General features: G+C 37.0%; 1 protein-coding gene across 2 annotated transcripts in view; it reads right to left on the reverse strand.

Annotated features, from left to right (window-relative positions):
- The window catches only part of LOC306848226 (acylamino-acid-releasing enzyme-like), a 28410-nt gene extending 18277 nt beyond the window's left edge, over window positions 1–10133 (reverse strand). The window contains exons 1-8 of one of the 2 annotated variants that reach the window (XM_079382640.1): window positions 10063–10133; window positions 9772–9901; window positions 8821–8947; window positions 8428–8515; window positions 5002–5077; window positions 3212–3303; window positions 3049–3117; window positions 2818–2955 (exon numbers count right to left, since the gene is read on the reverse strand). In XM_079382640.1, coding sequence (XP_079238766.1) covers window positions 2818–2955; window positions 3049–3117; window positions 3212–3303; window positions 5002–5077; window positions 8428–8515; window positions 8821–8947; window positions 9772–9901; window positions 10063–10074 — 732 coding nt within the window. In that variant the 5' untranslated portion in view covers window positions 10075–10133. The remainder of the gene's footprint in view (window positions 1–2817; window positions 2956–3048; window positions 3118–3211; window positions 3304–5001; window positions 5078–8427; window positions 8516–8820; window positions 8948–9771; window positions 9902–10062) is intronic. The other variant, XM_079382641.1, reaches the window with a different exon arrangement.
- Window positions 10134–12204: the final 2071 nt, after the last annotated feature.

Consider the following 12204-nt stretch of genomic DNA (forward strand, 5'->3'; position numbering starts at 1 on the left):
ACTGCAAGTTGTTACTGGAGATTCTAGTCCTCCTTTCCGTTCTTTCAATCGCTTGACGTATACGACGACATACCATGTCCATTACTGTGAAACCCGCGAGACACAACAAAAACACAGCTCCGATCACAGCAGCCTCCATCCTCCCGTTAACGTTGTTCTTCATTGTTGATGTTTTTGAACACCGCGCACAAATGACGTCACTTCCTAGTACCCACTGTTGGTGCAAATGCAACCCTTTAAATGGTACTGGGAAATAGTTCACGCAAAATCGTCCCAGTACTTTAGTACTGTACTTTTAGTTCTGGAACTAAAGCGGTGCAAATTTTTTCAATAACTCTGAACTTACAATAAAGAGTCTGTTTTAATTTAAATGGGTTTTGACAGCTTGACAAATATTTGCAAATTGTATCTGCATACAAAAAAAGTAGTAGTAGATGAAAATCGTGCAAAACGTTTGTTGTGGGTCATTCTCTTGCAAAACCCTGTAGTAGTCTTTTGTTTCAACTCTGAATTTAGTAAAAGAGTCCCAGATCATCACACTTCCATCTCTATGTTTGACAGCTGGTGTCACATAATGGAAAAAACATCCTTTACCCAATATAAAAACTGTGTATAAATTGTGAATTTCTCTTTTTATTGTCAAACCTGCAGCTCATTTCCTCATTCTCCTTGACTTTCCTTGCAAATTCTATAAAAGAGTACTTAGAGTCATCGCAAACTTTCTAATCATAACAATTAGTCGTTTCCAAAAGTCAGTGTACTTAAATTGTAATTCAAAATTTTAGTTCTAATTAATTCTAGCGATTATCGTCAATTTGATTTCACACATACTATTTAAACTAAACTGATCTAGACAATGACATCTCATTATTCAATTTAATAATGAAATGCCTTTAACTGAAAATTGAGTGTTTAATCTTATTATTATACATTACTGACACTCTATCCTCCAATCTGATACTGTTAAGTGCTTTGACACAATCTGTATTGTTAAAAGTATTGTTAACCGCGTATCACAGAACAGGTGAGCATTTGTGTTTATAAAGCATAGACATTTTTATTTATTTATTTTTTTAAATGACCAATCATTCGCTAGATAAGACCCTTATTCATCGTCTGGTATCGTTTATAGCCCTTTGAAGCTGCACTGAAACGGTCATTTTGACCTTCAACAGTTTGGAGTCCATTGAAACTAACTATATGAATAAAAATCCTGGAATGTTTTCATCAAAAACCTTAATTTCTTTTCGACTGAAGAAAGAAATACATAAACATCTTGGATGACATGGGGGTGAGTAAATTACAAGGACATTTTAATTTGACAGTGAACTAATCCTTTAATGTGGAGACAAAACAACACAGTTTGTAGTTTATACACATCCTGCTGAACATGAGTGATGTTGTTTCAGTTTAATAACTATGATTATTTTTTTTGTCCTTTCAGCCTTAATATCAAGATGTTGAGATGTTAAAGCTTATTACAGGGTACAGTGGCATGCGAAAGTTCGGGAACCCCTTGCAGAATCTGTGAAAATGTGGATAATTTTACCAAAATAAGAGAGATCATACAAAATGCATGTTATTTTTTATTTAGTACTGTCCTGAGTAAGATATTTTCCATAAAAGATGTTTACATATAGTCCACAAGACAAAAAAATAGCTGAAATTATTCAAATAACCACATTCAAAAGTTTGGGAACCCTTGGTTCTTAATACTGTGTGTGGTTACCTGGATGATCTACGACTGTTTTTTTGTTTTGTGATGGTTGTTCATGAGTCCCTTGTTTGTTCTGAACAGTTCAACTGAGCTCTGTTCTTCAGAAAAATCCTCCAGGTCCTGCAGAATCTTCAGTTTTCCAGCATCTTTTGCATATTTTAACCCTTTCCAGCAGTAACTGTATGATTTTGAGATCCACCTTTTCATGCTGAGGATGATTGAGGGACTCAAACACAACAATTAAAAAAGGTTCAAACATTCACTGATGCTCCTGAAGGAAACACGATGCATTAAGAGCTGGGGGTGAAAACTTTTGAACAGGATGATGTCGTCCAAATTTTTCTTATTTTGTTGAAATATCATATTTTTCCATTTAGTACTGCCCTTCTGACGCGACAGAAGATACTTGCATGTTTCCTGGAAGACAAATGAAGTACAATTTACCTTGATCTTCAAATTCAAAAAGTTTTCACCCCCGGCTCTTAATGCATCGTGTTTCCTTCAGGAGCATCAGTGAATGTTTGAACCTTTTTTAATTGTTGTGTTTGAGTCCCTCAATCATCCTCAGCATGAAAAGGTGGATCTCAAAATCATACAGTTACTGCTGGAAAGGGTTCAAATATGCAAAAGATGCTGGAAAACTGAAGATTCTGCAGGACCTGGAGGATTTTTCTGAAGAACAGTGCTTAGTTGAACTGTTCAGAACAAACAAGGGACTCATGAACAACCATCACAAAACAAAAAAACAGTCGTAGATCATCCAGGTAACCACACACAGTATTAAGAACCAAGGGTTCCCAAACTTTTGAATGTGGTTATTTTAATAATTTCAGCTATGTTTTTTGTCTTGTGGACTATATGTAAACATCTTTTATGGAAAATATCTTACTCAGGACAGTACTAAATAAAAAATAACATGCATTTTGTATGATCTCTCTTATTTTGGTAAAATTATCCACATTTTCAGATTCTGCAAGGGGTTCCCAAACTTTCGATCCCCACTGTATATAAAATATCAAAATAACCACAATATCATTTTCAGCAAATCTGTGCCACCTTACTCTGAACCCATGTCTAAAACACAAGCACAGAGAGTGTACCTGTCCTGGGGAGATGTTGGTAGGTATTCCTTCCAGAACAGTGATGTTACTGCCTTCGATGTCCAGCACACAGAGCACTGGGCTGCTTTTATTCACAAGTGCTTCACCCCAGTCTTCATAATACTCAAACTGCTGACCCTGCACACACAGTCATTCCCAACACAAATCAAACTGAAATTATTAACCAAACTACAGTAAAAGAAGATGGCACATTTGATGGCAAACTTGTACCAGGACTGTTTCCTCCTTGTCTGTCTTGATGGTCTCCTCTTCATCAGCGAGCAAACCCGTCTCAAGCCCCTGTAGTTTAAGTGAACAGGAGGTCAGATGAAGAACATTGTCATAGAATAAATCATTAGAAAGCATGTGCGTTTTCTGTAATCATTTGCCGGACCTGGAAGTACGACTCTGTTTTGGGTCGTTTCTTCTCAGCAACATATAAGAGGTGAGTCTCTGAATGAGACCAGACCATACAGCCAAACTGATCTGAGAACAGAGAACACACAAGCCTCGATTATCAAGATTATCAGACCGTGTCTGCTTCTGATGCTGAATACAGTCACATTAACACACAAGAGCATGACTTTAGGACACAAGATATGCAAAAGAAAGTTTTGAAGTTTCTTGGCCTGTAGGTGGCAATGTAAGCAAACTCAGCATGATTATGGTGCCAAATATTGAATGCAAATTTCATTTAATAAACAGACCAAAGCATGGTCCAGATGCAGCCTCACTTCCTGTTTAGGCTCTACATTTCATAAAAAAAATATATCTTCAGTCATTTTTATGTGGCTCAGTTCAGCAATGTATTGTGCCAATTTTTTGTAAAACTTTTGTCAGATAAAATAATCAGCAATTTCTTTGAAACGCAATCCATGATAAAGAGACAAGAAAGAACAAAAAATAAAAAATAAATGCAGACTACAAACTTGGTCATGATCACCCAATATGCAAAATTTCATAATTTTCATTTTCATAAATTTCATAATTTAAGAGAATGGCTCTATAGCTGCCATTGACAAATACAGTGTAAAATGGCCTTTATGTTCCCTGCCATCAACTTACAAAAGCAAAGAAGCTAAAGGCAATTGGCTTGTCAATGTTTGACTTTCCTCATACTGTATCGCACTCCATATGTAATTATCAGTAATTGTAATCATGTGTTAATGCATGTCAGGTGATCTGATGGGTGAATGAACACATTCAGGGCTCCACATGAATAAATGTGGCCCTGGAGCACAAAACCAGTCTTAGGTCGCTGGGGTGTATTTGTAGCAATAGCCAACAATACATCGTATGGGTCAAAATTACAGATTTTTCTTTTATGCCAAAAATCATTAGGATATTAAGTAAAGATCATGTTCCATGAAGATATTTTGTAAATTTTCTACTGTAAATATATCAAAACTAATTTTTGATTAGTAATATGCATTGCTAAGAACTTCATTTGAACAACTTTAAAGGAGATTTTCTCAATATTTAGATTTTTTTGCTCCCTCAGATTCCAGATTTTCAAATAGTTGTATCTCAGCCAAATATTGTCCTATCCTAACAAACCATACATCAATGGAAATATTATTTATTCAGCTTTCAGATGATGCATAAATCTCAATTTCAAAAAATTGACCCCATGACTGGTTTTGTGCTCCATGGTCACAAATTAGAGTAGTGCAAGAGAAAACCTGTCAAATTTGAATGTTCAAAATGGCCTGAGCTGTAGTGATGTTACATTCGACACTGAAGCTTGCAACAGAAAAAACAAACAACAAAAACACTGGCACTGAGCATAATACGTGTTTTGCCTAAAGCATGTGATCTATGCCATCCAAAGCTATATTCAGTTGAGAACCACACAACTGCTCAGCTGCAGAACTAGATGTGAAATAAGCGGCTGTAGTGGGACAAAGCCATGTGGCAGAGTAGGTGCTATTGATTCTTTTGACCGCCACATGGTCACAATGCAGACAGTGCTGTAAAAGCTTTGAGTAATGACCCCTTTTGTGATACAGTTGAGAGGAAAGCCTTCTGTGCTTCACCAAGTTTCATTTTTGCATCACTGGTGTGCTGCACTATTGAGACTGTGCCACTATTTGCTGCACTCATGCTGTACAGTGAGACCATTCAGTCAGTCTAGAGCCCTGATATGCCATTTTTGGTTACAGGGTGTGGATGTTTTCCTCTTACCATCTTCATACACTTTGCCATGTTTGTTGAGAGTCGTCAGATTAAGACACTTCAGCTTCTTGTTCTTATGCCAGATCTAGACAGACAGAGAGAGAGAGCACAAACTGCTAAAAGAGAAATCACTGGAAAGTTTCTTCCTTGCAGATTTTGTAGAGCAGTGCTTCTCAAACCTGTCCTGGAGAAGACAAACCACTGCATATTTTGGATGTCTTCCTCATTTTACATTCCTTGATTCAACTCACCAGCTCATTAGAGATTGAAAGACTTGAATTGCGTGTGTCTGACGAGGGAAACATATAAAATGTGCAGTGGTTGGGAGTCCCCAGGACGGGTTTGAGAAGCACCGCTGTAAAGCAGGGGTGTGCAGTCCTGTTCCTGGAGGGCCAGTTTCCAACCCGCCTCAACAGACTCTCCTGGAAGTTTCTAGTTGGTAATCCTGAAGACACTGAAGTTTTAGTACAGTGGCGCTCAAGGAGCAGGACTGGACACCCCTGACGAAGAGTCTCATTTAGATGAGGAGCACTTGAGTTCCAACACAGATCACTCAAGAAGATTAAATTCAAAGCTTTTTATGAGCCACTCTAGTTGTTGACATTTCTGTGCACAACCGTGCGGAGCGACATCACGGAAGGTGGACGTATATATACGTATATTTTGTGCAATCATATGTTTATTGTTTTCAAGTTTCATCAGTTAAAATTTCTCTATCTCCGTTGTGCGCTTATTCAGCTATAACTGGATACCTTTGTTGTCCATATAAGGGATTTCCAGGAGCTTAGTCAGTGCTATTACTTCTGCGATGCATGTGTAGTTTCTGCGCAAGAGCGCCCCCGGCTTCCAGTTTAAATTAAACAGTCATTGCATTACGTGTGTAGTCAGTAATGCTCACAAGTCAATTAACCCTATTATGGGTAAAAATAGGAAAGATAATACTTTTCTCTAAAGAAACAGGATTCCCTGAATTATCGTCATTGATATCGTTATCGCAATAAATACCAGAAATACCGTGATATATTTTTAAGCCGTATCGCCCATCTCTAACTAAGACTGTGTTTTTGTTCTGTGAAAACTGAGCATTTTGAAGACTCTCTCTCAAGTGGATGAATTTGAAAACGTGGAAGCATGGAATATGAAAACACAGGTTTTTGAAAACGATGACGCATGTTTAGTCATGTGATGCATTTTGTACCGACAGATATCTATGGTTATACCAGCATGTGCGTGTTATGTGCTGTTCACTTTCACAGTGTTGCTCTAGATATGATACTTTGTACGATCTTCATATTACAGACACGAACCAAGCCGTGCTGTGCAGTACTGAGCTGTGCCGAGCAGAGTTGTATTTATATGACAATGTGTAGTTAAAATCATTTACTTTAGACTGAGGTGAAACCAGCCACAAAGCAATTTGTTAGCCAGCTGCTGATTTTATTCAGATGTATGGTAGAAAATTAGACTACTAGTTAAATATAAACTTTTTAATGCTACTTTTAAATGCTTTTTCAATATTGATTTAATTATAATTGTGAGGTCTAGCAAAGAAGGATCATATCTTACAAAAATTATGAAATCCAGTTTTATTATATTCCCTGACAGTGGCTGTTTTTTTCTTTAACAAATTAAAAATCACAAACTGTTTCTTTGCATTTATTTTAGTTATGGTCAGTATTGGGTTCGCAGATCACGTGGGGAGGGTACGTCTTACTGTGTGTGTGGATGACCGTCAGCCACCACCGAAGACCTTTTTTGACCCAGGAAAAACCCTGGACTTGAGTTTGTCATTGGTAAATTAACATGAGAAGTCACAGCAAAGAATCCGAGAACTTATGTACAGGTGGGAAATGGAGCTTTTCTGCACACTAGGCATAGTAACTAGTGAACACATGATTATACCACTGGGCTGTATGTATAAAGCAGTTCAGAGAAACATTTTACTTTTAATGTGTCAAAATGTTAAGAATGACATCATTTGACTCTTATTCCAAGACCTAAGAATGAGTGTGATTGATAAAGTGTTGACTTGACCTCTGCTCCTTAATTCGAGGAGAGGAATCCTAATCTATTGAAGAGTTGCAGGACAGTGTGCATGTGGAATGTGTTGGAATGACGACACTGGAATCTGGACTGATGCACATAACCTGCATTTCACTCATACAGCCAAAATGTATCTGTAGACAGAGCTGGGTGGATTACTTCCCAAATTGTAATCTGTTACCAATTCCAAAAGTTGTAGTTAGCAACATAATCCATTACATTACACATGTTAGGTAATATAATCAGACTACTTTTAGATTACTTTTGAACGCTCTCGTTTTCCTTGTACCATATTGATATAAAAATACAAAGAGTAAGAAAATGTATTCCATTTGTTGTTATCAACAACATGAAGTGCATTAAACTTTACATCAAGGTTTCCAAAAATGGGTTTGCGAAGGAAATGAAGGGGGTTTATGAGTTTAATAAAAGGCAAAAAATTCATTAAATCATAAAAATGTCAAATAAAAAAAATCTCATTTTAAAATTAATCAAAATAAAACACTTACTGGAAAAATTGTATATTTTATTTGTTTACCTGCATGTCATGGGACCTTAACCAATGTCAGAGAACCATGAGCATGCAAATGTGATGTTTCATTATTAAAATATTTTAAAATCTCAGGGGTACTGGCGAATAAAAATATATTAGGTGAAAGAGGATCAGATGACAAAAAAAAAGTTGGTGAATTTGTGAATTTTAATGTGTTTGAAAGCCTTTCAAAGTAAAGCGTGGTAAAATAAACGACTGATTGATAATTATAACAAAATTTAAATAAAAATCAATGTGTTCATCAGTAGTTGACGCAATGTTGAAACACTTTTTAAATCTGAAATGATTTTTATAAAACCAGCCGTCAAATGCAGTGTAGTCCCCGGACTAATGATCTCTGTGTGAATAACTGGAAGACTTTCTGAGTTTATATAAGCGGTAGGATATTTCAGATTTAAAAAAGGATCAATAAATTATGAATGAATTATTGTTATTGTGTAAATAATATGTAATCCATAAAAAAAGAAGTCTGATTGCGAGTATTTTAAAATGTAATTTAATCTATAATCACAAATACTGAATTTTTGGACTCTGATTAGGTAATCCAGATTACATGTAATCGATTGCTCTGTCTGTTGATATGATCAGATCAAAGTCATCTGAATAGTTCCTATTAAACATTAGGCAGCGCACACACAGTGTAAGACTATTCTAAGAAGATATTTTTTGGAGTTGTATGCCTACGGTCCAGAACACATATAAAAATACTATGCATCACATATTTGTTCAGTTGTTTAGCCATTTGCACGACTGGCATCACACACTACCAAAGTGCCAAGTAAAGTCTAAAAGTTGAATCATATTGTCGGTAAATAAATGATTAGTGCAAACAATCTAACCTCAAGGAACTGCTTGTCTTCTCCTTTAATGGTGCTCTCTCTCAGTACAGCCTTCATTTCACCGGATGGAGAATCCACACTGAGCAGCCTAAACACCAAGCCAGAGTGATGTACTTGATAAAGAGGCAGTAAAAATTTAAGTTTTGATCACATTTACTCATGTCGATCTGTGTTTCTGAGTTGTTTTAGACCCCAGTGACTTTCACTGTATGGGAAAAACCTTTGAAACATTCACCAGAATACTGTATCTCCCTTTGTGTTCCACAACAGACAACAAGTCATACAGGTTTGGAAAGACCTGACAGTAAGTAAATGCTGATAGAACTGTCAATTTAGGGTGAATTATGCCTTTAAATATCTTTCTTTGATCACATATGAGTAAAGCCAACCTACTCTCCCTTGATTTCTGTGCAGTTTCCTGAGGGTCCGGAGTAAACCACTGATTTGTCATCATGAAACACAATGTACTGACGACAAAACTTCACATTTTCATTCCTCTCCAAATCCCGCTGAGTCCACTCTGAAAGACATCAACTCTGTGTGAGAGATTACTTAACTGAATTTGCAAAACGTCATGATCTAAACATGACAGATTGAGCTCTTGGCTCAATACAAAGACGACAAACTTCAGAGCTGCAGGTTTGCAGTGATGTGTGAAAGTGGAGTAGATGGTGTCTCTCACAATAGTTTTTATTGTTTGTCAATTTTAGTATTATTTATTAAAACAGAAGCCCTGGGGTGTAAAACATGTCCTGTGCTGTCTGAAGAATTTTTGCATGTTGAGTGTGACCATGGACAACATCAGTTTTCCTTAAACCTAAAGAATATTTGTGATTGTAATCATGTGTTAATGCATGTCGGGTGATCTGATGGGTGAACGAACACATTCAGGGCTCCACATGAATATATGTGTCCCTGCAGCACAAAAGCAGTCATCAGTAGCACAGGTATATTTGTAACAATAGCCAACAATACATTGTATGGACCAAAATTATACATTTTTCTTTTATGACAAAAATAGTTGTATCTCAGCCAAATATTGTCCTATCCTAACAAACCATACATCAATGGAAATATTATTTATTCAGCTTTCAGATGATGTATACATCTCAATTTCAAAAAATGACTACTTTAATGGTCCAGCAGGGTCACATATGTCTTGCACTTGGTGTAAAACGCTTTTCATCTTACATTCTGCACAAAAAATGCCTTATATCTATTCTCTTCTCAACTGCAATAACTAAAAGCTCATGTATGGATGTTCAAACGATGGTGGATGGTTTAAATCTGTGGGTTTTAACAGTTCATCTATGATAATCTGAGTGTTTGGCATTGAGTGATGACCTGTGTAAACGGTGCAGTACTGTCCGCCGTAGCGCGAGGTGATCACCGGCCCCACATCCGCGCGACACAACACCGGGAACCGACACTGATCCCGGTACAACTGAGCGATCTCCGCCGGCTCCCGGAGCACCTGAAACACACAACACACACTGAACACAGCGATAACACGGTTCAACGGATCGTCTGAGCATGTGACGCGGAAGCTGTCAGAATAACACGGAGAACGAGTGTAAAGTGAAATACACATGACAGGATGTTGCTCTAAATTATATTTGAGTCGTTTGACTGTACCTTTGAGCCCATGACAGCGCAGCGTGACCACAGTCTGTGGAGAGAGCAATCCTACGATTCAACATGGAGCTGAGGGGCGGGGCGCAAGGCAACTGTAGCTCTCTCTGATTGGTCAGATGCGATGACGTGTGAGTTATTTATATCAGATGGTGCAATAATGGTATAATCATATTTCTTTATGTTATGTTGTATTGTATCTACATTTGGTATATTATTGGAAAATAATTAAAATAATTAAATAATGGTATAATCTTTGTGAGACAGTTCTTCAAGAATAATCAATCAATCAATCAATCAATCAAACTTTATTACAGACTCAAAGTCCAGATTTAAAAAGACCCATATAATCCATCATAAACATACAGAGTTACAAAATACACCAGTACCAGTGTCTCCACAGCTTTGACTGATACCGTGTAGTACTAACCCTTATAATAATGGACATCTCTTTCATTTCTGTGAATTGCTTATTATAAGATCCCTATAAATAACTGCTAAAGAGTTTGCAGTAGTATTTGATGCCATTTCTAGTGGCTCAATTAAGCTTTTTTCTGGCAATATATCTTCTGAGTCCAGGGCCGGCGCTAGCCATTTGGGTGCCCTAAGCACAAACGCTTGGCGGTGCCCCCCCCACCACCACCAAAGAAATAACTACCATTCAGAATTTCTTAGTTAGGTTCTCTTTACTTCCAAAATAACTGCTGCAAATAAATAATTGGAACAGAACAATGTAAACACAGAAAGTTAAAAGTGCAAAAAAAGTTTAAAGTGCAAATAACAGTATAAGTGTATGAATTTTATGAAGTATGAATTTTAAAGTGCACATTTTAAACTGCAAATAACCATACATAACTGCACAGTAGAATTTACTTCTACATACTCCTGGCCTTGAGTTGCTCCTTGCATGTATTTTAGCATTGACCCTGCATTCAGAAATACAAGACACAATATTCAGGGATTCTACTGAAATGCATTTTTGATTGAACCATCAACCATCATACAAAAATATTGCACACATTAGTCTTTTATATAGGCCTATGTGTCACTGAAACATTTAAAATTCAAAACTCTATTTTACCTTTAAAAGAGGTCTGATGAGGCACAATATAATAATTCTGTACATAATTTGTAGGGCTGGGAAAAGATTAATCGCGATTAATCGCATCCAAAATAAAAGTTTGTGTCTACATGATATATGTGCGTGTACTGTGTATAATTATTTTGTATATATAATTTATATAATTTGTATAATTATTTTGTATATATAATTTTGTATAATTATTTTGTATATATAATTTCTATATACAAAATAATTATACACAGTACACGCACATATATCATGTAGACACAAACTTTTATTTTGGATGCGATTAATCGAGATTAATCTTTTCCCAGCCCTAATAATTTGACAACTCTGTGAATATGAAAATATACAAACACTGAGATTGTGGGGGGTTTTTTTCTAATTTCAGTTTCACCAACAGATGTCGCCCTTGGCCGAACCTCTTGAAAATGACCGCATAGAACAACAACGAAAAAACTTTATCTAAGCGGTCTAATTTGGCAAAATCACATCACGTTCAGTTGCAGGGTTTTTCTAAAGTTCACCTTACCAAGAGGCAGATAGGCATTATATTGAAGCGAAGAAATTACAATAGGGAACGTTCTGCACTAATAGCTATATGCACACACATCTGTAACGTATAGCCTACCTAGGGGGAAAATTAGCTTTATTTGTCATTCAAATATGACGATGAGGACCCCAACGATTGGCCTTCCTTTCCTTCTCAAACAAACTGCATCTTTAACAGCCCAAGTTTCAAAATTTCCCGGGGGAGAAACCCCCGGACCCCGTTAAAATAAAAGACTCAACATGCAGGGCTAAAGCCCCGGATCTTTTGCACTACTAGCGACGCGGACGCGCCGACGCCCCTGGACATGCATACTACACGCACAAAACTAACATTTTTATTTAAAACATTGTCTTACCTGCAAGCGACGCGCGAGCATCATCCCGCTGTCTCTTCTTTTTTTTTTTTTCCGCCCCCGACTCTTGGTGCCTTTTCGAGGCCATGTCTGAGGTCGGTGTCGGCCAAATTTGAAATTGATTGAAGCATAATTGAACAGACCACTGGGAGGTGG

Source organism: Barbus barbus (assembly GCF_936440315.1).
Source record: "Barbus barbus genome assembly, chromosome: 28".
Classification (NCBI taxonomy): Eukaryota; Metazoa; Chordata; class Actinopteri; order Cypriniformes; family Cyprinidae; genus Barbus; species Barbus barbus.